At 64.4% G+C, this 27,235-nt stretch overlaps 1 protein-coding gene across 2 annotated transcripts; it reads left to right on the forward strand.

The window, feature by feature from the left end:
• ASPG (asparaginase) lies at positions 1 to 25,333 on the forward strand. 2 transcript variants are annotated; one of them, XM_064374514.1, is made up of 16 exons: positions 69 to 150; positions 6,762 to 6,870; positions 7,708 to 7,819; positions 9,834 to 9,959; positions 11,836 to 11,919; positions 12,668 to 12,794; positions 16,672 to 16,784; positions 17,451 to 17,633; positions 17,753 to 17,866; positions 18,405 to 18,527; positions 19,837 to 19,932; positions 20,218 to 20,381; positions 22,151 to 22,237; positions 24,185 to 24,284; positions 24,580 to 24,651; positions 25,143 to 25,227. In XM_064374514.1, the coding sequence occupies exons 1-16, from the start codon at positions 69 to 71 to the stop codon at positions 25,161 to 25,163; spliced, it is 1,713 nt and encodes a 570-aa protein (XP_064230584.1). In that variant the 3' UTR covers positions 25,164 to 25,227. The 2 variants fall into 2 exon arrangements, with proteins under 2 accessions (XP_064230585.1, XP_064230584.1); XM_064374515.1 differs by lacking the exon at positions 24,185 to 24,284 and having other exon boundaries at positions 1 to 150; positions 25,143 to 25,333.
• The last annotated feature ends 1,902 nt before the right edge of the window (positions 25,334 to 27,235 follow it).

The raw sequence follows: 27,235 nt of genomic DNA on the forward strand, positions 1-27,235 counted from the left end.
AGTCCCTGAGTCCCGCAGGCCCCGCGTCCCCGCCGCACCCCCGTCCACTCCCGCGGTCCCCGGTCGGTATGGCGCGCGCGGTGGGGCCCGAGCGGAGGCTGCTGGCCGTCTACACCGGCGGCACCATCGGCATGCGGAGCGAGCTGGGCGGTGAGTCCGACCCGGTGCCCCGGGCGGGGGCGGGAATCTTGGGCGGTCCTCCACCCAGGGGAGCCGTGGGGGAGGCAGATCCGCACCTGGATGGATGTGGAGGGGCTGGGGGGTGCGGGCTGGGGTACCTCTCCTTCGGTCCGGCCTTTCCAGGGCCACCGCCGTCCCGGCGTTTGGAGCCGCCACCTGGAGAGAGGGCGCGGCCTGTCCTCGCGGTGGCGGTGCTCTCCGGAGCGCCTTGTGACCCTGGGGCCAGGCCCCCTGGGCTGCCACTGCGCCCCTCAGGGCCAGCGCCCCGGAGCCCTGGAATATGGGGCGGGAGGGCCCCAGGGTATCACCTGCTTCCCCTGCCCTGGACACACAAGCCCAGAAGGCTGAGGAGGCTTCGAGGACCCCTCACCAGCGACACCCGGCAGGCTGTCCCCATCCCCTGGGGTCCTGGTCCGGCAATGGTGCCTGGCACCTGCGGGGACACACACGTTCACACCCAAGGTGGCCTCAGAGCCTGCTTCCTCTGCCCCGGCATGGACCTGGTTGATCAGAGACCAGCAATTGCACCTGGGCTGAGTTCTGCCTGGGTGGGGTCAGTGCCTGGGACAGGCGCTGAGCTCCATGAGACTGCACATGGTACTGCCAGCCTGGGCTGGGCACAGGAAGGTTGGTAGCTTGGGAAACCTGAGGCCACCAGGATGGGGAGAGGACGGTTGCACTGGAGCCCCCAGAATGCCCGGGTGCTCCCAGGAGGAGTCTGGGGCCCCTACGCGGGTGCTGCTGTGATGTGGGGTGCTCCCTCCCCTGGGCCAGGACAGCCCCCTCAGCCCTTCTCCAACCTCTGCAACCCTCCACGGTCCACTGGCTGCCTTTCCCTCGGGAGCCCTTTCAGCTCCTCCTCCTCCCACTCCCTGCTGCCCGGGCTAGCCCCTCTCTGCACACTCCTGCTTGTGCCCACCGCAGTTTTCACTGCTGAGGCAGCTGGAACCCTCTCTGGCTCTGCCAGAGCCCCAGGGCCTCCCCTGGCAGGACCAGAACATTCTCTTGTCCCTTGCCAGTCTGCCAACCACTTCCCGGCCCCTCCTTTCCCTATCCATTCTCACGGCCTGTTCCCTCGCAGCTGCCCCTCCTGGCCACCCCGCCGCACTGTGGCCGGTGCAGACCCCTTGGGAGGCCCACTCCGTGCCCAGCCCAGGAGACAAAGCCCAGCGGGGCTCGCCTGCAAGGGGCGCAGGCACCAGGAACGTGGCTGTCCAGCTACCGGGAGCCTATTCTGCCCTCTCCCTCTGCCTGTGACTGGGACAAAGTCATTGACAGCTTGGCAAACGCTCCTGTGTGACACTCCACTGACAGAGTGACACGGCTCCTGTGCTTGGCCCTCAAGCCAGTGACAGAGGCTGCCATTGAAGGGATGGCATGCATTAAGGAGCTAGTCCCAGGGGCGGGATTTGCCAGGGCCCAGTGTGTGGGTGGCGTGGAGTTTTGGGGTGGCCCAGGGAGGGCTTCTCTGAGGACACAAGGCCTGCAGGACAAAGGTGGGAGAGGGCCAGGAGAGAGTGGGGGAGCCCAGCGGGCTGAAGCTGGCCAGAGCTGCCCCAGTGGGGACTAGACCCGTGGACTCCGGGCCTCATCTGATGCCCCTGATGCTACCCCTCCAGGCTTGGTGTTTGACCAACTGCAGTTTCGTTGAGCTCAACACAAAGGTCTTGAGTGGCTGGAGCTGCAGGGCCAGGCGGACTCTGACTGCAACCCCCCCACACCCGTCGTGCCGGTCCCCGCGTGCTCACTGCAGCAACCTGTGGGCACACTCACACGCGTGCACCGTGTTTCTGGCTGTGAGGTCCCGTGTCTGGGTGGGGAACGAGAGACTTCAATGCTGGAAACTGGGTGTGGGGAGCCAGTCTTCAGGCCTGAAGCAGCCTCCTGAGAGCCCTCGGTGCTCTGTGCACTGGGTCGCCAGGCTCCGGACAGAGGAGGAGGCCAGCAGGCCCTGGCTTGTGCTCAGCAGCCTGTCCTCGTGTGGTTCTGAGGTCACCCCCAGCAGTTGCTAGCTGACCCATGTGGGGCGTCTGCTTCCAGGAACCTGCAGGAACGGGCCCCTCCCGAGCTCTCGTGAGCTCCGAGCAGCCAGCCTGTCCCAGCCAGCGAGGGCAAGCGTCAAGAACCTCTGTGAAGGCGAGGGTCTCTCTTATCACAGGAGGAGGCAGCATCTCCTGGCTCCACACTGCCGGCTTCCAGGAGGAAGCTGCTGTCAGACCCAGGCCCTCCTGTGCCCCTGTGGCTGGCATCCTCACTGCTCACCCTCTCCACTTCAGAAAGGCTTCTAGGGAGCACATGGGCTCAGCCCAGAGGATGAAGGAGGAAGACAGGAGATCTGGCCTCCACTGTCTCCCTGATGAGGGGGCCACCCACAGCCATGGAGCAGTGGGGAAGCCAGGGGCGGGAGCTGTGGGAGACCAGGGGCCCTTGGGCCAGCTCTGCTGTGTGACGGCAGTCGGGCATCCTTCTGGGATGTGCAGAGCCTCACGGTGTGGGAAGTGATGAGGCTTCCAGGAGGGAGGGCAGGACTCACAGGCCAGGGAGGGAGCCAGGCCCCTCCATGCCCCCATGAGTGCTGAGGTCCAGCCCCGCCGGACATCAGTGATTTATTCCCTCCGCACTGCTGACATGGGCTCTGGCCTTCCCGGGGAGGTGCGAGGGGAGTGGTGGGTTTGCCACAGTAAAGCTGCCTGGTTGCTGTTGGAATGCCTTCTGCGCCTGCTGGTCAACAGTGGCCTGTGGGTGGAACGCTGCACACCTGGAGCCCTGCCAGAGTTCAGGGAGGGCAGAAGCGATGCCAGCGGGCACAGCCCTAGACCCACCTCTTCTCTGAGTTCATCTAGGGTATCACAGGTCAAAGGGTATGGTGAATCCACAAAGAGCTGATAACCCCAAGTCCAAGGTGGCATCAGTGGCCACGTTCTGCGCAGCCGAGAAATTTGAAGGCTTCCTGTGCAAGCTGAGAACCCCCACCTGCTTGCTGGCCTGCCCGAGTCCCTCCTGAGCCTGGCTCCTGGCAGGCACAGCAGGGAGGGCAGAGCTTTGGGGCCAGGCAGCTAAGAGCAGCTCCCTGCCCACTGGCCACAAGGGTCCCAGCAGCCGAGACTGTCGGTGGAGGATGCCCGTGGCTTCTCGGTCACTGCAGTGGCCTCTGCTCTTGGCCTGGCCCTCCTTCCCGAATGGGTGCTGCATGTTCACAGCCTCTATGCCTAAGCTTGACTTCACGGCACCCACTGTCCTAGTGAGCAGAGCCTCCCTTCCAGGTGCTTGGCAGGGGGCCTAGGAGTTTCCGGGTCGCCAGCGAACTCAGGCACCTGCCTGGCTGGGCTGGGGAAGAGGTCCCAGGCAGGGGCCGGATGGTTCAGATTCTGGAGCTCTTGAAGCTTTTGGAAGGCCCTCATTGAGAAAGTAATACAAGTTACGAAATCAGAGTTAGATGTGAGAGCCGGTGTTTATTTAAAACAATAAAAGATCTGGCCTCCACTGTCTCCCTGATGAGGGAGTGACTGACCAGGCGCGATGGCTCACGCCTGTAATCCCAGCACTTTGGGAGGCCGACGTGGGCGGATCACTTGAGGTCAGAAGTTCTAGACCAGCCATGGACAACATGGTGAAACCCTGTCTCTACTAAAAATACAAAAAAAAAAAAAAAAAAAAAAAAAATAGCCAGATGTGGTGGTGGGCACCTGTGGTCCCAGCTACTGGGGAGGCTGAGGCAGGAGAATTGCTTTGAACCCGGGAGGCGGAGGTTGCAGTGAGCCGAGATAGTGCCACTGCACTCCAGCCTGCGGGACAGAGCGAGACCCTGTCTCAAACAAACAAAACAAATTGGTACCCTACACACCCGTTGGAATGGCTGCTGACGCTCGTAACTGACTGCTGGGGGGTGGATCGGAGCCCCAGCATCGGAAAGTGGCCCACTCGCAGCTTGGCAAGAAAAATTTACTGGCGACAGTATAGGTTTGAATTTGGCCGGGCACGGTGGCTCATGCCTGTAATTCCGACAATTTGGGAAGCCAAGGCAGGCAGATCACTTGAGGTCAGGAGTTTGAGACCAGCCCGGCCAACAAGGTGAAACCTCGTCCCTACTAAAAATAGAAAATTAGCCAGGTGTGGTGGCACATGCCTATAATCCCGGCTACTCGGGAGGCTGAGGCAGGAGAATCGAGAATCGCTTGAGCCCTGGGGTTGGAGGCAACAGAGTGAGACTCTATCTCAAAAACAAAAAAAGAAAAAAAAAAGAAATTGCCCAGAGCTCCTGGGATCAAATCATCGTCCTGCGTCAGCCTCCCCTGGGATTACAGGCATGAGCCAAAACAACCCCTGCGAAAGCACACGTGCAGAGTTTTGCTCAGAGAGAAGAGGACACCAAGGCAGTTTAGTCTGTCTTTGGCCAGTTTCATCTGTGTGCCCACACCTCCCCGGCAGGGAAAGCAGGGCCCACGTCCTCCTCCAGCCTGGCTGTGTCACCGCTCTGCAGGGTTCTCAAAGCTCCCGGAAGCCGCTGCCCCACGAGTCACCTTGCACAACGTGAGCGTGCCCCCTCCACCTTCCCACGAGCGGGTCCACAGACTTCCACAGACACCCCAGCTTCACCTGCCGGAGGATGGAGAGTGACATTTCGTTTCCTGCGGCCACCGTGCCGGGTGGTTGAACACCGCCGATGTTCATTCTTGGTTCTGGAGGCTGGGGCCTGAGAGGGGTTTCCCCGGGCTGAGCCAAGGTGCCACAGGGCTCCAGTCCCTCTCGAGGCTCTGCGGAGGAGCCACCCTGCCACCTCCACTGCGTGGTGGCTGCATCACTGCAGTCATCCAGGCCAGCATCTCCAAGGGCCGCTCTGCCCCGTCGTCACACGGCCTTCTCCTCCGTGTGGCCCGCCTGCCGGTGCCGTGTGGCCTCCCTCCTGTAAGGAAACATGAGAGGCATTTAGGTCCCACCTGGACAGTCCAGGGCCACCTTCCACCTCACAGCCCCTAATATAATCACATTGCAAAGACGCTTCCATATGAGGTGACACCCACAGGTGCAGAGGATTGAGATGTGGGCATCTTTTTTATTTTTATGTATTGATTTAATTTTTTTTTGAGACAGTCTCACTCTGTCACCCAGGCTGGAGTGCGGTGGTGTGATCTCGGCTCACTACAGCCTCCGCCTGCCAGGTTCAAGCGATTCTCCCGCCTCAGCCTCCCGAGTACTTGGGACTAGAGGCGCATGTTTTCCACACATGAGACGGGGACACCTGGACACTGGTGTGGGGTGGATGCTGAGCCCCCGGATGCCTGGGGTCTGAGGTTGGGCCCTTGGGGTTCACCAGGCGGCGAGTCCAGGCCTGTGTTCCCGCAGCCCGTGTCCTGGCTGTGCCCTTGGCGCCTCAGAGGCTGGACGGGCAAACACACGCGGGCTCCCCCGTCTGCTGGCTGAGCCTGCTGGCAGGATGATTTTGTCAGCAGCCGACCTGCATCATCCACTCCTCCAGAAATGTCCCCGGGGGCCCATGGGGCTTCGTGCAAGGCCAGGGGAGACCGTGAGTGTCGCAAACCTCCACGGGGCCAATGGGCCGGTGTTCCAGGGCCAGCGACTTAGCAGTCGGAGATGTGGAGACCTGGCTGAACCCAGCGGTGGAGGGGGGACGGCGGGGAGGGGCACAGCTGGAGGGATATTAGAGGGGGCTGCTTTAACGCCCAGTTTTGGGGTTAATTTGTGAACCAGTGACAGGAGATGGGTATGGCTGCAGAAGGCAGGGGGAAGCAGGTGCCTGGCTGCGGCTGCAGCACAGGATGGGGCATTGCTGCTAGGGGAGGGAAGGGAGGGCCAGGAGGGGGCTTTGGGGTTGGCTGGAGGCCCTGGAGGGGTGGCTGTGAGGTCAGGGCTTTGTACTGAGCGGCTGGCCCAAGGGAATGAGTGGTGTGGCCAGGTGTCCATTCAGGGGACAGAACTGAGACTCAGAGACTGCGGGAAGGTGGCAGAGCTGCGGGGGGTGGGGCCACCCTGTCTGTGTACTCGCTGTTTGCTAGCCCCTCCGGGCCTGGGAGCTGGGGGAGTCACACACAGCCCGTGCCCTCTGGGAGCTTGAGGGCCAGTGAGGGAGCACGTGGGAACAGCACTACAGCCTGGGCATCTGGGAGGGCTTTCTGGTGGTGGTGCCCTAATCTGGGCCTTGAGGCACCTACTGTGTGAGAAGTGGGGACGAGGCAGGACTTCCAGGCGGATCCCACAGCACATCCACAGTGAGGCCAAGACTGAGCCCCGGGGGTCTTCATGGGGAGTGTGGGCTGAGCATTTGGAGAAGGGGTTGGGGCAGAGCCTGGGTGGAGCCGCTGGAGACCTGGGCAGAGCTCCTGGGGCTGTCCGGGTGCGAAATGAGGAATCACCAAGGGCTCCGAGGCAGGAAGCGATGGCTTCTAAACAGGGGTCAGCAGCCCTCACTCTGGGGTCCCAGGGCGGGCATAGCCCTTCCTCTCAGTCTCTAACTTTCATGAGGCTGGAGCCCCATTCCACCAGCTCTAGTCCCGCCCCTCAGTGAGGAGGAGGCCGTGGCTGCCGGCCCCTGACCCCACTCTCCACCTGGACTCTGCCTACAGTGCTCGTGCCTGGGACGGGCCTGGCTGCCACCCTGAGGACGCTGCCCATGTTCCATGATGAGGAGCACGCCCGAGCCCTCGGCCTCCCTGAGGACACCCTGGTGCTGCCGTGAGTGTGGGCTCCTCACAGGCCTGGGCAGAGCATGGCTGCTGGGGGCGCCGATCCCGAGGCTGGGCACCGCTGGCCAGGCCCACATGAGCCATTTGCTCACCCCCATCTCCGACATCCCTGCAGCTTAGGGGGCTTTAGGACTGACCAGCAGCCGCCTTCCACCAGCGCCTGAACCTCGCAGAGCTCTGGGAGGAGGGCAGGGCCTGCGGGTGCCCCTGTGCCTGGTCCCACCCTCCCCGGTCACCCTCCTTCCACACCCCCAGCCAGGCTGGTTCGGCAAGTGTGATGGCGGTGCCCCTGTCTAGGGACCCTGTACCTCAGGAGCTGGCTGTCCCAGGAGGCCTTGCCCAGGGACCCTGTACCTCAGGAGCCAGCTGTCCCAGGCGGCCTTGCCCTCTGCAGGGAGGTCCCTCCATTTCTCAGCTCTGGGCCTGGTTCCCTGAACTGACCCACACACAGCTGGGGTGAACTGGCAGTCGCCCTCGTGGTGGCTGACTGCCGCCGTCAACGCAGGCCAGCTTCCTCCAGGCATCCTCTCCTGCCTGGGTGGGGGCTAGTGTCGAAGCGTCCCATCCTGGCCCAAGTCCTCACCCCTGTGAGGGGCTCCAGGTGGGAGGGGGGCTTCAGGTGGGAGAGGGGGCTTCAGGTGGGGGGGGCTTCAGGTGGGAGGGGTGCTGCGCCCTGTAGCTGCAATGCTGAGAACTTGCTGTGTGCAGAACCCTTGGTGTAGGGGCCCCAGCTCAGCCAGAGGGGACAGAGCGGGTCAGGGGATTTAGAGCAGGAGGAGGTGCAGAGCTGGAGCCTGCTGTTCCTCCTACTGCTCCCGTTCCGCAGCCCGGCCAGCCCCAACCAGAGGATCCTCTATACCGTGCTGGAGTGCCAGCCCCTCTTCGACTCCAGTGACATGACCATCACTGAGTGGGTTCGCGTTGCCCAGACTATCGAGGTAGTAGGGCTGGGGAGTGCTGGGTGGGGCTGTGGGGTGTGGGCGGGGCTGTGGGGTGTGGATGGGGCTGTGGGGTGTGGATGGGGCTGCGGAGAGTGGGTGGGGCTGTGGCCTATGGGCAGGACTATGGAGTGTGGGCAGGGCTGTGGAGAGTGGGTGGGGCTGTGGAGTGTGGGTGGGGCTGTGGAGTGTGGGTGGGGCTGTGAGGAGTGGGCGGGACTATAGAGTGTGGGCGGGGCTGTGTTGTGTGGGTGGGGCTGTGTTTGGGTGTGGCTGTGTTGTGTGGGTGGGGCTGAGTGGGTGGGGCTGTGGAGAGTGGGTGAGGCTGTGGAATGTGGGCAGGACTATGGAATGTGGGCGGGGCTGTGGAGTATGGGTGTGGCTGTGTTGTATGGGTGTGGCTGTGGGGAGTGGGTGGGGCTGTGTGGGTGGGGTTGTGTTGTGGGTGGGGCTGTGGAGTGTTGGGGAGCTGCGGGTATGGGCGGGGCTGGGCGGGGCTGGTGGATGGGCAGTGGCCTGCAGAAACACTCTGGGACAGGCGAGGAGCTGCAGGGTCTGGGGTGGAGTCGGCGTGCCCAGCCTGGGATCTGGGAGCACCTGGAAATGGCAGCTTCAGGAAAGGGCAGGGTCCACGTGTCAGAGCTGGGGGCAAGGCTCTGAGGCCCTCTCCATGCAAGCTGTGGATGGGCGTATAGGGTGACTTCCAGGCGAGGACACAGTGGGAACAGCTGTCTTAGCCTGTCCGTGTTAGTACCTGGGGTATGGTGTGCAATGCTACCTCGAGGGCAGACAAGCTCCTGGTACCTGGCCGGTGACCTGCTCACTGCCCTCTGTCTGTCCCCTTCCCAGTTGGGGTCTTGGTGGGTTTAGGACCACAGCGCCTCTGGCAGAGTCTTGTGGTTTATAGCGACCTGTGTGCTCACCCTGCAGGCAGAACTGCCCCCTCTCCCGCAGGCAGAACCACCCCCCCATCAGCTTCCCTTCTCCATTCTCTGCCATCATAGGACACTGCCGTGTTACCTGAGCTGCCTCCACTGGGTGGGAGCTTCCTGCCCCTCCAGTCCCAATTCTCACCTGCTTCCCTTACAAACCCCCTGCTCCCTTGAGTGGGAACATCTGGGCTCCCCCTGCCCAGCAGCGGGGTGGGGGGCAGCACCACCAGGACAGGCTGCTCCATTTGTGGCCGGCAGCCCCCACAGGCCAGGCCTGACTGCATTCGAGGCCCACCGAGGTGCCCTGCCATTCTTGCTGCAGGGACGGACCCTGCCCAGCCTCACAAAGGTCTTCTCAGTGCAGGTGGCCCAGCCTGCCGTCTTTCCATGAGTGGCCAGCAGAGGGTGCCCTTCCCCTCCTCCACCTCAGCTCCTCTGCAGTTCCCAGGCCTGCAATGCTTGGTCTTTCAATGGCCCACCAGGAGGCCCAGGCTTGGTATGGGGCTCTGGGCTCTTGGAACGGTGCCCTGGCAGCCATTGCCTGGGCTAGCCACCCTCCGGGGGGTGGTGCTGGAGGACGTCCCTGCATGGCCAGCCTCACTGCTGCCCTTCAGTGTCCTGCCCACCTGCCCAGGTCCAGATTCAGGCAACCTGCTGGCTCCTGGCCATGGCGGTGACTGGACCCTGCAGGGGTCCCTGTTCCTACCGTTGTGTCCGCCTGACCTGTGCTCTGGGCTGCGAGGCTCATGTACCTCCACAGCCCCCTGCTGCCATCGAGAGGCACTCCCACCCTTGGGGAATGCACAGAGGCCCCTCGGAGGGACCCATTCTTGCGTGCTGTGAGGGGAGCCCCAACGTGGTGGGCGCACCTGAGTGGCACAGAAGCCTCGGGGCAGGGAGAGTGTGGGGGTCCCAGGACCCCACGCCAGGGGCTCACCTTCCAGAGATGGGCCTTCCGGGCCGGGGTGCCATGGGCGCCTCCCCCAGTCCCCCCTCCGCCTCTGGGCCCTCTCCCGCTGCTGCACCCTCCCCCACACCCGCTCCCTGAGGGGCCGGCCTGCCTGAGCTCACCCCTCCTGCAGAGACACTACGAGCAGTACCACGGCTTTGTGGTCATCCACGGCACGGACACCATGGCCTTCGCCGCCTCCGTGCTGTCTTTCATGCTGGAGGACCTGCAGAAGACCGTCGTCCTCACCGGAGCCCAGGTAACCCCAGGGGCCCAGGGCTCCTAGGAATCGGGGCCTCCTGAGGCCACAGGGCAGGTTGGCGCTGCGGGACCGTGAGCTTCCTGCTCAGCCCAGCAGCTTCTGAGGAGGCTGCTGCAGGGCCGGTGCTGGGGCTCTGACTGCTCAGGTCCCACCCGGGTGCCAGTGCCACCTGCCCCAGGGCTGGAGTCCTCTCTTGCTGGTGGCCCTGGGAGCTGTGAGGCCCCAGAGCACCCAGAGCCAGGCCCACCTCCGCCCTGGGGGCACCAGGCATCCCTTCCTCTCCCCCCGATGCTTCCTCGAAGCTGCTGCCCACCTCGACGTCAGCGCAGCAAGGTGGCCACAGAGCAGCCTGGGCCCCTCTCTCTGCCCTCTCTGGTCACCCTGCCTGGGCCCCTCTCTTTTCTCCACCCACTATGGTTCCAGGTGATGCCATCCTGGGGCCCCTGGCACACGATTTCCCCGCCTCCCTCACCCTCACCCTGCACAAATCCCACAAGCCACGGCCAGTGGCGTGTTCTGTAAACTGGATTTGCGGGGAGGTTCCAGGGAGGTCTGCTGGGGGCCGACTGGGGTCCCCGCTGCCTGTGGGTGGCAGTCTGCTGGGGGCCGACTGGGGTCCCCGCTGCCTGTGGGTGGCAATGGGCACCTGGGCCCTCTGGGATCCTTTCCCACAGCTGAGGCCGAGATCTCATGTGGGGAACCGGTACCCATGTCCCTTTGAGCTTGGTGGCAGCTCCAGAAAGCTCCAAGGAGGCCCTCCTAGGAGGTCCGCCGGGTGTCTCCGGGGAGGCGGCTCAGTCACTCCTTTCTGCTTGCCCGGCGCCATCTCCCTCTTCCCTCCAGGGTCTCCTGGGGCCAGCTGCACACACCTGTTAGCGTCAGAGCAGTGCCTCCTGCCCCGGAGCCCAAGACGGAGGGACAGGGCTCAGGAGGGACGGGGCTCAGGAGGGACAGAGCTCAGGCTGCTTCTCCTCTTCCCAGACCTTCCCTAGCCCCAGGAGAGCAGAATGTTCCCTGGGCCTTTCCATGGGGACCAAGGGCACACAGGCCCCAGGAACATTCACACGTGTGTTTTCCTAACCCTGATGTTGGCCTGCGTTGGGGAAACTGAGGCTCATGGGCCAGGGGCTCACCCACAGCCACGAACCACGTGAGGGCTGAGCCAGGGTGGTCCCAGGACCCAGGACTGCCGCCCCTGGCCAGGGCTCTCTCCCTCCAGAGGCCCTGCACTGACCACTGCCAGGCCACCTCCCCCTGAGGACCTGTGCAGAGACACGCCGCCCCCCGAGGCAGTTCTGCCCACCTGTGCCCTCCTGGGATGTACTGCTCAGTCACCCACAGGGCACAGTTGCCCATGCCAGACAGAGGCAGCTGCGGGAGGGGCACTGTGCCTGGCATCCCCGGCAGTTCCTCCCCATCCCAGCCCACCCAGCCCTCACCCTATCACCGTCCACTCAGCCCACAGTTCTGCTGGGATAGTGAGGGATCTGTCCCGAGGGCCAGGCAGCCAGGCTGGGCAGCTGGGGTGGGAGGCCTGTGATGCGTTCTCCAGTATGGGGACCTGCTGGCCCTTGCTGACAGCACTGGGCACTTGGACCTGTAGAGGGAGCTGGTGGGCGGGTTGAGGCCCTGGGTGCAGGCTGGCATCGTCCTCAGGGACAGCTGTGGCTGGCGGCCTTGGAGACGGGCTTACTGCCCAGCTGCTCTGAGCGCCCGTCCCCAGTACTCCCATCCCCAGGCTGTGTATTGCAGTCCAAGCCCTGCCTGTCCTGCTCTTCCCCACACCCTGCCCAGGTTTCCTGGGCTCGGCCTGGGGGTCTTCCTAGAGAGAAGAGCTGGGCATCACGGGCTTCCTCCCCGGCCTCTCCCCCAGGTGCCCATCCACGCCCTGTGGAGCGACGGCCGTGAGAACCTGCTGGGCGCACTGCTCATGGCCGGCCAGTATGTGATTCCAGAGGTACCCACCCTGGTGCAAGTGGAGGCGGGGCAGGGGCGGGTTCCGGAGAACAGCCGGGAAACAAAGTCCTCCAGCCCCTCCCCAGACGCCACTGCCAATAGCTGGGTGCGCTGTCTTCTAGGCCTGATATCAGGGATATTTACGTTAGAGATACGTATGTAAGTTTCCATTAAAACAGGCAGCCATCATGGCTTCGAAGGGCGCCATTTCCCTCTTGCACGCCTTTCCCTGTTCCATGTGGTGTCCCAGGAAGATGTGTACCGAGACCTCCCCACTCTGGGGTGGGGCTTTACCCAAGGCCATTGAGCAGCTTGACTAGAGCCCGACGCCCAGCAGGGGTCTGGGGGACTCCCATTCGCCATGGGCGGTGGCCTCCAGATTAGCCACGCCCGCTGCACCTTTGAGACGAGGTCCTGGGCTCCCTAAGGAGCAGGGGTGGGGGCAGTGGGCAGGCGGGAAGGGAGGGAAGGACGGCGCCCCTCCTGCTGCCCAGTCACTGCACACCCAAGGCCTGGGGGTTCCCAGGCCCCTGAGGGCTCTGGTTGGCCTGGGGCTAGGTGGCAGGGCAGGGAAGGGCCTGAGGCTGGTGCTACCTGCTCCCAGGAGGGTCTCTGCCTGCGGTGGGTGGGGTTATAGTCCCGCCTCCCACTGGGTCTGAGCACCCCATTGATGGCAGGGAGGAAGCTGAAGGCGGGGGGTTGGGGACAGGCTGATGGTCTCTCTGAGCCCCGTGGCTCCCGTCCTGCAGGTGTGCCTCTTCTTCCAGAATCAGCTGTTTCGGGGCAACCGGACGACCAAGGTGGACACTCGGAGGTTTGCGGCCTTCTGCTCCCCGAACCTGCCACCTCTGGCCACCATGGGTGCTGATGTCACAAGTAAGCCCGGCGAGAGCAGGGCCAGGTGCCTGCCCAGGGCCGGTGCCAGGGAAGGGCTGCTGCAGGGAGCTGGTGGCTGCGACTTGGCAGAATTAAAGGGCACCGTGCCTGGCTGGAACTTGGCCCACCTCGGTTCTGCCCTGGCCTGTGGACAAGCACCCAGAGTCTTTGGTTCTCAAGACAAGCTGTGCGTCTGAAATCTGGCCCCTCAGCAGGACAGGACAGAGGAAAATGCCTGGCTCTACAGGCGAGAAACTGAGGCAGGCTCCCACGGGGAGGCACCAACGCAGGCCTGCGGGCTGACTCCTGTCCCGGCTCTCACCCGGTGCCTTCTTCCTGCTGCTGGCTCCAGCACCTTCTAGGGAGTGTGAGGCCAGTACACATCCGCGTGTCTGACACGTTACAGCACCGGGTCTCAGGGGCCTGGGCCGGGGCCCACGTGTTCACTGAGGGCCGGGGCAGCCCACAAGGCTTCTTGGAGGAGGTGGCTTGTGAGCGGGTGCTGGTGGGGTACATGCTTGCTTGCCCATGCTGGATGAAGGTATGCGGCCCCTCCAGCCCAGGGAGAGGGAGCAGCTAGAGGTGTGGGTGGCTGCGCTGTGGTCCCGGCTCCTCCATGGCGCCTGACTCACACCTTATCTGGGGCTCAGAGTGGAGTTTCTGCTGGTGGGTGGACCCCGCCCATAGGGCACAGAGGCCCATGCTCTGGGTTCCAGGGACTCCGCCAGCACCCGTGCCAAGCCTGGGCAGGCCGCGAGGCTCAAGTCTCACTGACCTCAGGCCCGAGGTGGCAGAGCAGCTCCTGGGCACAGCATGAAGGCTGGGTGGATGGGAGGCTGCCCCAGCCCCAGCCCCCACCCCCCGAGTGTTTCCCACGTGCAGGTGGCTGTGGGAACCTGATGCCAGGCTGCCGGGCTGGTTCCGGCACCTGGTGTTGAGAAAGCCCAGGCCTTGCCCAGGGCGTAGCTGCTGAGGCCCTTGGGGAGAGGCATGGCTTGGCAATGCGCACCCCCACCCTCCCTGAGCCCGCTGGGGTAGCGACGCCAGCCTGGGCCGGGGTGCTGGCTGCCAGCACCCTGTCAAAGGCTTGTCCTGGGCTTTTTACCTATTGTCTGGGAAGTGAGGGCTGGGCTGGTCCCGGAGTCTCGGGCGGGCTTGGTGCTCCTGGCGCAGTCTGCTTGGTGCCACACAGTGGGGGGATGTGTGGGAGGCTTCAGGGAGGCCTGCTGGCCCTGTCCTTTCCCTGTGTCCGAGGAGACCACACTGTCACCCCCAGCCACATCCAGCACCCTTACCCTTCTGTGCTGAACCCTGGCCCTGGCCCACCCTGCTGGGGGCCTTGGAGCAGAGGAGAGTGGAGAAGGGAGCATTGCTGTGGGGTCAGGACTGGCCTGTCACTCACCAGCTGTGGTCACCCCAGTGCAGAGCCCCAGAGCCCTTCTCGTGCACTGGGAGAAGCCACCTCCCTCCCAGACACGTCCCAGCCGCCCCAGCTGTGCCACATCCAGCTTTGAGGTCCCAGACTACACCCTTTGGCTCTTGCGCTAAGTTCCCTATGAAACAGGGCCATGCCCCTCCTGGGGGCACAGGGGCCGAGCCAGCAGGCCTTGCCTGGCCATAGGGCCACCACCTCCTCCCTGCCCCTGGGCATGGGGCAGTCATTCCCTTGACCTCCAGGAGGCCTGAGTGGCAAGGACCGGGGCTTCAGGGGTGGCCTCCACAGGCTCTCAGGAGGTGAGGCTGAGTGCAGGGCGGGCGTGGCCCTCTTTGTCCCCGCGTAGCCCCCCTGCAGCCACAGTGCTTTGCTGATGGCAGCAGTGCCTCTCCTCCCCGCCGCGGACGCCTCATCTGCTTGTCCAGCTGAGACGCGCACCCTTAGTTAAAGGACGTCTTGTCGCTTTCGCGTGGGTCTGTGGCTGATGCCATGGCCTCTGATGGGGTTGGGCTCACGGCCAGGTCCCTGCTCCCCCCATCCCCAGCACCCCACATCTCCCCCCTTCAACTACACCATGCCAGGAAAGTCCTTTTATCACATGCAAGCTGCTCTGGCAGAAGCGGCCGGGGGCACGTGGGTGGACATCCACCTGTGGGCGGGGGAAGAGCCCTGTGCGGGGGTCCCGCTGCCCGGGTTCCTGTGCTGGCACTGTGCCGGGCTCTCCAGGTGCCCAGGCCCTTCCCCACCCCAGGCCTCGGTTTCTCTGGGCTGGGCTCTCGGGCCTCCAGGATGCTGACTGCCCTGGGCAGGCTCTGATGCCCCACAGTGTGGTGGGAGTCCTGGTGTCTGGCCCTGCTCAGAGGGAGGTTTCTGTGAGTTTGCATAGGGGCTGAGGGAACGGACCCCATCCTCCACGCTGGCCTCTGAGGGTTTGGGGGCTGGGCTTGTGGCATCAGCCCCCCACCCCAACCCACAGCGGAGTGGGAAGGTTGGGAGAGCCCTGGGGGTCGAGCGCTGCCAGAGCGGCGGCCTTCAGCTCGAGGACAGGCGGGCCCTCTGGGAGCTCCTCTGCATCGCCGGGTTTGAGGGGCACTGCCCCATATATCCACCCCCTCCCGTTTCCCTGGGCCCTGCACCACCGCCAACACCTGCCCTGGGTGTGGGGAGGAGGTGATGGGCACATATTAGGATTTTGGGGTGAATCAGCTGGAGGCCTTCTCGCCCCAGAGGTGAGGGGTCCGAAAGACCATTCATCCACTCACTCACCCACTCACTCACCACTCACTCATCCATCTATGCACTCATCCACTCATCTACTCATGCATCCACTCATTCATTCATCCACTCACCACTCACTCATCCACTCACTTATCCACTCATTCATCCACTCACTCACCCACTCACTCATCCACTCATCCATCCACTCACTCATCCATTTACTCATCCACTCACTCATCCACTCACTCATCCACTCATCCATCCACTCACTCATCCACTCATTCATCCACTCACTCATCCACTCACTCATCCATTTACTCATCCACTCACTCATCCACTCATTCATCCACTCATCCATCCACTCACTCATCCACTCACCACTCACTCATCCACTCATTCATTCATCCACTCACCACTCACTCATCCACTCATTCATTCATCCACTCACCACTCACTCATCCACTCATTCATTCATCCACTCACCACTCACTCATCCCCTCACTCATCCATTTACTCATCCACTCACTCATCCACTCACTCATCCACTCATTCATCCACTCACTCATCCACTCATTCATCCACTCACTCACCACTCACTCATCCACTCATTCATCCACCCACTCATCCACTCACTCATCCACTCACTCATCCACTCACTCATCCACTCACTCACTCATCCACTCACTCATCCACTGACTGGGTGGGCAGTGGGCACAGTGGGGCCTGGCTAGGGGTGGAGGAGGCTGGCTGGCCCGATGATGCTGCCCCACGCGTGTGACCGAGCGCAGTGAGTGCCGGTGGCTCCCCAGCTGGGCCCGCCTGCCCACCTGCCTCTGCAGCGCCCACCTGAAGCCCCACGCAGCCTGCAAGATGCAGCTGGACCTCCAGTTCTGCGGGACCCTCCTGCCCCCTCGCCTGGCCAGCAGAGGTTCCCTGGCCATCACCCTTAAGGCTGCCTCACCCATTGCTCGGCCGTGGGTCTCTCGCTGGCCGGCAAGCGCCTCCTCCTCAGTCCCGTGCATGCTGTGGAGCTGGGCACAGTGTGGAGTGCGCCGAGGCCTGGGGGGATTTGCCTGTGGGAGAGGAGGCAGGGTGGGGGTGGCGCTGAGGTTCCAAGGCTCTCGGGGCTCTGAAAGCAAGGGAGGAGGCAGCTGTGCAGAGGGTCTCCTGCTCGGCTGGTGGGAGACCTGTAGGTGCCACATAGGCCCTCCCTTGTCCCCGCAGTCAACAGGGAGCTGGTGCGGAGGGTTGGCAGAAAGGCCGAGCTGGTGGTGCGTGGCAGCATGGAGCAGGATGTGGGGCTGCTGCGCCTCTACCCCGGGATCCCCGCTGCCCTGGTAGGGACTGCCCTGGCCCTCCTGCCCTGTGGCCCTGATCCCCAGCCCTCTGCAGCTCCCATGGCTCCCAGGCTCCCTGGGGCCCTCACCAGCCAGTGAAGACCCCACATGGACCTGAGATGTCCGCAGTGTGGCCCACTGGCCCAAGGCCCTGTCCCCTATCCCTGGTCCCCGTCCCGTCCCTTGTCCCCATCCCTTGTCCCCCTTCTCCTGTGCTCGGTGCTTTCCAGCCTTCAGGGAGCGGACAGGGCTGGTGTGCAGCTCGTAGCCAGACGAGCGGGTCCTCCATGTGGGCCTGGTGGGTGGCACTCCTCCCCCAGATCCCAGCTGGCTCGGCCCCCCTGCTGTGCTGGGCAGGGGTGTTAGCGCCGGGGCCTCTGATGGCCTTCTCAGCTCCTCTCCCACCTCTCTGAAATGTTTCCGCGGTGTTCTGCTACATAAGGCCTTCGTCCCCACAGATAGGGCAGCGCTTTGGGAGAATGTGGGGGGAGCAACCCCTCCAGATGGCAGCAGCCATGCCTGCCTGCTGGGAGCCCCACTATCCTGGGAGCAGAGTGGGCACCAGCTGCTTCTGGCTTGGGGTCCCTCTCCTTGGGAGGGCACAGGGCAGGCCTCAGTGGTGCCCAGGGCAGAGACCCTCACCATGCAGCCCCCACCGCCCCACAGGTTCGGGCGTTCCTGCAGCCTCCCATGAAGGGCGTGGTCATGGAGACCTTCGGCTCAGGGAACGCACCCGGCAAGCCTGACCTGCTGCAGGAGCTGAGGGTGGCGACCGGGCGCGGCCTGGTCATTGTCAATTGTACCCACTGCCTCCAGGGCACTGTGACCGCGGACTATGCCGCAGGCATGGTAGGACTGAGAGAGCGGGGCCTAGTGGGGAAGAGGATGGCAGGGTGGGCTCTGACCCCCCGTCACAGGCTTCGGGCCGAGGCGAGCGCCCTTCCTGCCCACATGCCCCCTCCTTGCAGGCCATGGTGGAAGCCGGCGTCGTCTCAGGCTTCGACATGACGTCAGAGGCTGCCCTGGCCAAGCTGTCGTATGTGCTGGGCCAGCCGGGGCTGAGCCTGGATGACAGGAAGGAGGTGCTGTGGGGTCCTCTCGGTGTGCACACGTGTGTCAGCTGGCTCCCAGGGGCATGCCTGGGGTGACGAAGGAAGAGACGGGCCGGCCCAGGGCGTGCCCTGCTTGGGAAGGGAGGGATGTGGCCCCATCTGGGCCCAGGTGCCCTCCAGCCCTCACTTGACCCCCAGCCCAGGCTCCACCTGTCCTGGTGCCTTCTCAGCCTGCGCTGAGAACTGAGGCTCTCCAAACTGTCGCCAGGAAACCCTCCCCTGCCTCCACTCTTCCCGGAGGGTAGGGCTCAGACCCAGCTGGCCCCAGACCCTTGGGCTGCCAGCCCCTGGGGCTGGGCAGAGGCCTTTGGGGCCCCTGGAGCCCCTGAGCTGGTAGGGCTGGGGAGTGGGTCTGGCCCTGAGAGGGGACCCGAGGGATGGAGCACACATGGCCGAGGCTCAGGCCGAGGGCACCCCCACCTGTGCCCCGGGAGCCTGGCCCTCCAGGATATTCTGGGCTGCTCGTCCGGCCCTCCCGGAGCCACTTCGCCTCTGTTCTCTTCCCCAGCTGCTGGCCAAGGACCTTCGTGGGGAGATGACGCCGCCCTCGGCGGAGGAGCGCTGGCCCTCACTGCAGGGCACCGCGCTGGGCTGTGGGGTCTCCTGGCTCCTCACTCTGAGCGGTGGCCAGGTAATGGTGTGGCATGTGGGCCTGAGTGGCAGCTGGGGGCTGTACACCCTGTTGGTCCCCCGGGACGCACCAGGCACCCATGAACCCCTGTAGCCATCATTCCAGCCCAAACAGCCAGGCACACCCGGGTTCTGGGGCCCAGGAGGAGGAGTTGCAGGGTCCATGGGGGAGCATGCAGGAAGGACCAGGCGGTGGGCACGCAGCAGGGACCCCGGGGCCAGGGCTTGGCAGGCCGCTGCCTTCTGACTGGCAGCAGTGCCTTAGTGTGGGCTGCCTGGGGAGCTGCCTGTCCGGGAGACGGGTGGGTGTCGGGGGCGGGGGGTACTTGCTCTGGGCTCTTTCAGGCTCTGAGCATCAGGGGTTCCCGGCCCCCACCTGAACCCGGAGATGAGGGTTAGCGTTTGAGCATGTCCTCTGCACAACTGGGGTGTCTAGTCCTAGGAAGGGGTGTTTTCAAGGCCTGGGGTCTGAGGGGGATGGGGCCTCTGTGCACCCTACAAATGCCCCCTTGGCTACTGGGTCAAGCATCCAGGCCTGACATGGGGCCTGGCGGGCCAGACAGCCTTGCTCCCCACTGCCTGGGGTCCTGCCCCAGATCTCAGTGCCTCAGTTTCCCCCATGCAGGGATGGACCTGTCTTGTGAGCCATTTGCTGCAACTGCTGGAGTGGGTGATGGGCAGATGGAAGGGGCTGGCATGTGTGGTGTTGTTAGGGCGGCTGCATGGGGCCTGAATGCTCTATGGAGGCGGGCCAGAGGCGGCAGCCTGGTCACCAGGCCATGCCATGCCCACTGGGCATGGTGGCACCTGTGGGGCCTCTGCCAGGACCCGAGCCTTCTGGCATCTTGGGGAGCTCCTGGATGCCAGGTGCTCGGGGCAGGTGGCTCTTCTGGGAAGGTGCAGCTGTCGGAGCAGGGCCTTTCTTCCAGGGGAGGGGCCTGGCTCTCCTTCTCACGCTCCCCTCACGCTTATGATTCTGTTCCAGCAGCGGTGGGGACAGGTGGGAGAGTCTTGGAGGGTGAGTGGCAGGCCACACACCTGGTGAAGACAGGGCGGGATGGTGGCCTCATGGCCTGGCCTTGGCTCCCGGGGCAGGGGTCCTAGGTGGGCCTGGGCGGTGTGGGGTAGTGAGGCTCAAGCCCATGCCTTCCGACGTGGCAGCTCTGGTTCCTTCTCGCCCACACCCTGGGCTCCTCGGCCCCCTGTGTGTTGGCTGGCAGGGGGACCAGGGTGGACAGCACCAGGGACCGCCGGTTCTGTCGGACGCCAGAGGGAGGTGTGGCTTCCAGGGTGCTGCCTTCCCCACCCAGGAGGCAGATGCCCTGCGGAGCGCCCTGATACCCAGCCTGGCCTGTGCTGCCGCCCAAGCCGGTGACCTGGAGGTGCTGCGGGCACTGGTGGAACTGGTGAGCCTCCCCCACCCGGGGTCCAGCCCCAGCCAGCCTGGCCCGGGAGCTCTGGACCCCTGCAGGCAGGAAGGCCTCTCATCCACCCACTGACCACACTAAGCCCTCGTCTGCCAGACTGGGCAGTGGGGCCGTCCTGCCAGCTGGCGGGGTCTCGCTGTGGCTTTGAGGGTGGGCACGGGGGCTGTGCTGGGCCCCATCCTCAGAGGGACTCCACCCTCCCCATGGCCTACCTGGCCCTGCCCGGCCCTCGCTCAGGGGTCGCATGTCCTCGTGTCACCCCAGGGCAGTGACCTGAGCCTGGTGGACTTTAATGGCCAAACCCCGCTGCACACGGCTGCCCGCGGAGGGCGCACAGAGGCAGTCGCCATGCTGCTGCAGGGAGGTGTGGACGTGAACGCGCGGGACACAGACGGCCTCAGCCCGCTGCTGCTGGCTGTTCGGGGCAGGTACTGGGCACAGAGAGGCCAAGAGTTCCTGTGTTCACACAGCCTCCTGAGGCTGCGCTGGGAGAGGCTGAGGACGCCTGCTTCCTAAAGGCCGCCCACCCAGCCCGGGGCCCAGTAACACCCCACCTAGAGTTTTCAGAAAACAGCAATGGTATGGACGAAGCCGGGGGGTGCCCAGGTGTTCCCCGAGTCATCCCCGTGCGCCTGTGGGTATGGGGGGTTGGGGTGGAGGTGGGGCAGAAGGCCCTGGCCCAGTAGCCAGACAGGGTAAGTAAGAAGCAGGCTAGTTGGCGGCAGATCTGGGGTGCGACAGGCCACTCGGGGCCTGGAAGACAGGTCCAGCCCCTGCATGTGGGAGTCCCTGGCCCCACCCAGCAAGCCCTGGCAGGTGTCTGTTCCCTAACCCAGAGCAGCGACAGAGGCAGAGTGCGCGCACGTGCCCTGCGGAGGGGGGCGGGGCCGGCACTGCTGGGATGGGGTCATTTCCCCCTTCGTCCAGCAGCCTGGGCCTGGGAAGGCGGAGGGCCTGTCTGCCGGCGCCAGTGCCCACACCCACATGCCTGCTCGGAGACCCCAGGACTCCTGGAGATTCCCCCTGGGCCTGCAGGACCCTGGGTTCTTTGCGGGGAGGGAGTACTCAGGAGTCCGTGGAGAGGAGCGCAGGCCATGTGACCCTGAGGTGCCCAGTCGTGGGTCCCCTCCCCAGCAGTGAGCCCTGGGGTGGGGTGTGGCGCCCTTTCTGAAGGGAGGACTGGCCTAGAAGGTACTTTCCAGGGCCTGTGAGCATTGACGGGGTACTCAAAACAACAGGAGATAACAGGGGGGTGGACAGGAGGGAGAGGGGCTGTGAAGGTGCTCCAGCCTGGAGATCCTGGACGGGGCGTCCTTGGGCGTGGGTGGGTGGTGAGGAGGGGAGCTCACACCGTCCCGCCCCCTCGTCCCCTCCTGACTCACAGGACCAGGCTCACAGCAGCCTCCCCACCGGTCTCCCAGCCTCACTCCCCCGCCAGGCTCCCAGAGGCCGCCTGCCTGGCCCTGCTGTGCCCAAGTGCACTTTGGGGAGGCTACCGTCTCACACCTCTTCCCAGCCTCCTAACGGTGGGGTGATGGGGGGCGGGGATTTGTGCTGCTTGGCAGAGGTGGGGTCGCGGTCAGCGACGATGGCACAGTGCTTAGGTCACCCCATCCAACGGACTATGTGGCTTCGGGCCTTTGTGCCTCTGCTCCAAGGCCTTGCTGGAGCCCCGCCCCCACCCCCACAGACTCCACTGACCAGGCTCCCGCCCCCACCCCACCCCAAGGGCAGTCAGCACGATTGATTCGGTGTTCCCTGGGCCTGGCCGAGGAGGTCAGGGGACATGATCAGCGTTTGGGTGTGCAGTGAGGCCCGCCAGCTCCTGTGAGGCTGTCCTCTAGGCTGGGCTCTCCCTTGAGATGGGTGGGGGAGACCGAGCTGGGAGGAGCCAATGCCCTCCCCTGTGGGGCTGGGTGCGGGGGTGCCGAAGAGTTGACCCCCACTCCTTGCAGACCTGAGCTGTCCTAGGAAGGTATCCTGGACAAATGGAGGTGGTGGGACCCCGAGATGATGTCACATGGGCCGGGGCAGAGAATTAGGGGGATGGGCCCTTGTCTGAGGCTCGGGCTTTGGGGTCCCGGGAAGGCAGGTCCCTGTCCCCATGCACAGGACATGAGCCCTGCTGGCTCCTGGGTGAGATGCAGCAGGGCTGGGCTGGCCAGAGCAGAAGGTCAGCACACTCCTTCTTACGCAGGCATCCGGGCATCGTTGGGTTGCTGCGGGCGGCCGGGGCCTCCCTGTCTGCCCAGGAGCTGGAGGAGGCAGGGACGGAGCTATGCAGGTGAGCTCGGCTAGAGCACCTGTGCCTTCAGGGATGTGGGGGACACCGCTCGGGGAAGGGAAGCCAGACCCACTGGGAGGGACAAGTCATCAGGGTGTGGGGGCTTCAGAGGAGAGGCCCGCTGACCTCGCCTGCACCATCGGGGAAGAGGTGTCTGCCCTGCACCATGGCATGGGGCAGGGGAAGGGGTTGTTCCCAGCTGAGCGAACAGTCCAGCAAGGGTGTGTGTGCGCGCGTGTGTGTATGGGTGGCGGCCTTGAGGAGGGGTATGGGAATTGGCGGTCCGGTGTGAGGGGGACTGGGCTATGGCTGGAGGGTGGCCGGGGCTGCATTTGGGGAGGTTGGGGCAGGTGGGGCACAGGGGAGCAGGTGACAGGTCTCGTGAGCTCTGTTCTCCCCAGTGTGGTTCCTGTCCTGGGATAAGCTGACCTAGGCCCAGCCCCCACCTGCTGGCCTCATGGCACCAGTGGCCAACGTGCCTTCCGACCACATGCTGCCTGAGTGCCCACCGAGGCAGGCTCAGGGCTTCTGACGTCATGTTATTGTTGGGGAGACCGAGGCGCAGGGAGGCCCTCGGTGCGGGCATTGGTTGTGGGGCTGAGTGGAGGTGGGGCAGTGCTGCAGGGATCTCTGTGGCAGCCAGAGGCGCGTCCCCCTCCCCCACCTTGTGCCTGGTGACTTGGTGCTGCCTCCTGTGCCCGGCCTGGGCTGCTTGAGGCCAGGATGGCTCCGAGGGACCCAAAGGGAGAGTCAGAGGCAGGAGGGGACCTGGGCCGGGTGCAGGTGGTGGCCGGGGTGGGGATGCTTCGCGTGTCAGGTGTGTCCCTGCAAGTTCGGGTCCCAGGCTTGGGTAGCGGGTGCTGGCGGAGGCTCGGTGGACTGGCTGGGTGGTGAGTGGGTGGACCAGCAGCCCTGGCTCCTCCTCTGGGATGGGCCCACAACCCCTGGGCTTGCCTTTGAAGGGATGTCTGGGGTGACTCGGTCCAGATTTGCACTCTAGGCAGGTCTTGTTGGCTCCATTGACAGATGGGGAAACTGAGGCAGTAGTCAGGTCATGTGGGAGCTGGAACCAGAACCCTGGTCCAGGACTCTGCTGGGAAGTGGGCCTGGCCAGCCCAAGCCGCTGGGTGGACATGAGCCCCTCAGCCAGGCCTTCCTAGGGGCCGGTGTGTTTGTGGGGTTTGGCCTCTTGGGGTGAGTTCAGGAGGGGCCAATGGGACCATCCAGAGGACTCACTGCAGGGCTGCCGCTGTTTCCTGGGTTGGAGCAGAGTCCCTAAGGGCCCTCCAGAGGAGGGGGCAGCCCCTCTCTCACCAGGCCACTTCCCCCACTGCACACCAGGTTGAGGCCCTCTCTGCTGGGTCCCCACCTAGCCTGCTCCTGGCCTCCCCAGGTGGGGAGTGGGTTCTTCTCAGGAGGGTGGCAGGGTGAGGAGGAGCTGGTGAGGGCCTGGCTTGCCAATCCTGGGCAGGTGGGCCCAGACCCCTGTCCCAGCCAGGAACCCCGTGCAGTTGGCCAGGGTCCAGGCCCAACCGCCATCCCAGGGCTCCTGTGTCCCCCTCTCTGAAACACTGGGCTGCTTCAGAGGAACATTCGTTCCTCCTCTGTGGACCCTGCCCGGGGAAAAACAGTGTTGTGAAATGTGAAACTAGCGTGGGGCGTGCATGTGTGTGTGCGCAGGCTCCTGTGTGTGCACGTGTTCAGGTGTGTCTGTGTGCGTGTGCAGGTGCACACTTGACCTGAGTCACAGTGCCACCCACTGGGTGACACCAGAATCCAGGCTGCCCCATCGCCCCAGTGACTCCTGCCCCAGGACCAGGCCACTACTGGGTCAGCTGTCTGGGGCTGGCTTTGTAAGAGCGTCCAGGGCACCTGGGGCACAAGCAGGTGGGCAGATGGACAGGTGCCCAGCGGACCCCAACAATTCCTCCTCTGTCCCACCCCCAGGCTGGCATCCAGGGCTGACCTCAAAGGCCTGGAGGTGTGGTGGCAGGCAGGGGCTGACCTGGGGCAGCCGGGTTATGACGGGCACAGCGCCCTGCACGTGGTGAGTGCCCCCTCCCCCTGCAGCCTCTCCAAAGGCTGCCACCTCCGGGAAGGACACCCGGACAATTCACCAGCTGCCCCTTTGCCCCATCCCCAAATGCCCAGCCCTCCCCGAGCAGGACCATGGGACGCTGTCCCCTTCTCGGAGCCCTGAGCAGTGGGGATGAGACAGTACAGGAGCTGCTGGGGCCCTGTGTGTGTGGGCTGGGGCAGGGAAGGAAGTCCTGGGGACGGGGATCCTTGGGCCAGCTGCTGGTAGTGGCCCAAGGCAGCCCCTCCCCACTGCTTCCCCATAGGCTGAGGCAGCTGGAAACCTGGCAGTGGTGGCCTTTCTACAGAGTCTGGAGGGTGCCCAGACCCCAGGCCCAGTAAGTCCCCACCCAGGCGGGGCTGACACCCCGCAACCAGCTTCTGGTATGTGTGGCTGGATCCTGGCTCAGGGGTGTGACCAACGGGGACAGAGGCGGGAGGCTGAGATGGATCCCAGCCAGTCTGGGGTCTGCAGAGCCCCTCCTGGGGTGTCTGGGGCGGAACACGGTTTAGAGGGAGGGCTTCCTGAAGGAACTGAGCAGACCCGAGCACTGAGGGCCCAGCCAGGGCTCAGCATCCTCTTACCCACCCCTGCCCCCGCGCCCTGCCCACCGGGCCGCTGAGGCTGCGTGCTTCCACCTGCCTCCCAGGCCAGTTCCCAGCTGACACCCCCATGCCCACTCGGTCGCACGGCCCTCCCATAGTCTCACGCTGGGTTTGCTCTGGCTCTTGGGCTGTGCTGCAGAGACTGGGTGCCTGGGCTTGTCTCTCTGCCCTGCCTTCGCACACTACTTGGGCCTCCACATGTTATAAGCCCTCATGTTTTCAGGAAGTGCTGCCTGGTGTCTAACCCGAAGCCCTCCTGCTGCAGTGTAAGCCATTCCTTCCTCCTGTGACCTGCTGGAGGGTCTCAGGCATGACCCCCTGCTGGGGCTGCTTCCCAGCCTGTTCTCAGGCAATGCCTGAAGGCCTTTGTTGGGCAGAATGGCAATAAAGTCTCTGGGCATCTCCTCCCCAGGTCCCCAGAGCCTGGTTCTGAGTGGGTCTGTCTGGGTCTGGACTGTGGCTGTGTGTGGAGGCAGGCCCGGGCTCTGTGGGGGTGAGGGGGGCACTTGGCCCATCCTTCCCGAGGCAGCTGTGAGTGTGAGCTGGGTGGGGCAGTGCTCGGGGAGGTGACTTGGCCAAGCAGCCAAGCCGGCCTTCCTTTCCCAGCCTCTCCCCTCCCCCTTCCTGCCGCCCTGCCTTTGTTCAGGCTGGTCCTTCCTCCAGACACCCTCTGCCCATCTCCTCACCTCCTGCACCTTCTTTCTGGAGCTTGAAGTCACCTCCTCCAGGCAGCCCTCCAGCCCCTGGCCAAGCATGCTGCTCCTGCTTAACTCTAGTCCTCACAGCCCCATCCTAGTTGCTGTCTGGTTTTCTGTCACCCCAGCTTCGCTGCACCCGGCCCCCATCTCAGGCCAGGGCCACACCAGGGCTCCAAGCGCTGCAGAAGCCTGTGAATGTCAGGGGGGCCCCTCGGGACCCTTCTGGCCCCTCCTCTGCCTGAAGCTCCTGACAGCCTCCACCGTGAGCCAGGCCACTCTGCAGGGGAAGGGGTGACCTGGGCCGGCCTGTTGGCACAGCCTGGGCAGGTGGGTGCTGCGGGGTGGCTTTGTGCCTTCTTTCAGCTGGGGCTGAAATCGGGGTTGTGGACCCCTGGCTCCCGCCATGTGTGCATGCACGGGCCTGGGATTGTCAGGGACTCCCTGCTGCCACCCCCAGCCCCTGACCCCTTCTCGCTGGTGTGAGGAGCCCGGGAGCTGCCTCCCGCCAGGCCTCTCAACCTGTCCAGGGACGGTTCCTGTCTGTCCCTCTGGCTGGTCCCTGAACTGGAGGTCCAGGAGGGCAAAAGTGAGACTCCAGAACTGGTCCTTGGCACCCAGGCACACCCCGGGCTCCTCAGCCTGGTTCCCAAGCCTGGCTGGCACTGCCGCCCGCATCCTTGCTGTCCTCACCCCGACACGGGTGTGCCTGGGCCTTGCACAACAAGGTGACGCCATGAGAGCATGGCATGGCGGGGCTGGGGAGGCCCTCACTCCACACCCCGGTGAGGCCCGTGGGGGTCTGCAGGGGCAGGGAGGGTGGTACAGCGCCCGAGAGCCAGGAGCCTCTGCTGTCCCGGGACGGCCAGGACCCTCGGAGGGCCTTTCGGGAGGCAGTGGGACAGCTGGACAAAACACCTGGGGCAGGTGGGGACTGGGGAGACCACCTGATTGGCGCTCGGTCCCGAGGGCTGGGCAGAACCTGTCACTCACACCACCCCGCTCAGCACTGTTCCAGGCCCTGGGAGCCCCAGGTTGTGAAAGCTGCAGGTGGCTCACTGTAGCCCACATGGCAGCACCCTCCCAGAGCAGGTGCCAACCTGCCAGTGTAGACACAGCCGCTGATGCCTGGGGTGAGTGTCCCGCAGTGTGGAAAGGGCCACTCAGCCTGCGTGTCCCACAGGGAGCACTTGCCAAGCTGGCCTTTCTCCAACTGGGTCACTGACGGAGTTTGGCAGAGATGGCTTGAGGACCACAGGGGCTGGGGAGGGGCTGGGCGGATGGGGAGTGCTCCTCACAGGGCTGGAGGAGGAGGCCACACCTCCATTTTCAGACCCTCCAAAGCCTCGTGGGGTGCAGGGCCCTACCACAGGGAGCCCAGGACTGGCCAGTGTCTCAGGGGGCTATGAAGAATCATAGGCTTGAGTCTGGGAGCTTCCTTGGGGGCTGTTTTGTGGCCCTTGGGGAGAGGTCAGAGGGTCCCTGGGTAAGGGGACTCCTCTGCAATCACCCAGAAGTGACAGGGGGTGCAGGGCCGCTGCTCAGGGCTCCCTGGACTCTTCGAGGGGCAGTGACCTGGCCCCGAGGCCTCTGGATCTCTGGTGTGCAGCGGGAACAGTCA

This window comes from Aotus nancymaae, unplaced genomic scaffold (assembly GCF_030222135.1).
Source record: "Aotus nancymaae isolate 86718 unplaced genomic scaffold, 86718_ANA_hifiasm-v0.15.2.pri h1tg000011l, whole genome shotgun sequence".
Taxonomy (NCBI): Eukaryota; Metazoa; Chordata; class Mammalia; order Primates; family Aotidae; genus Aotus; species Aotus nancymaae.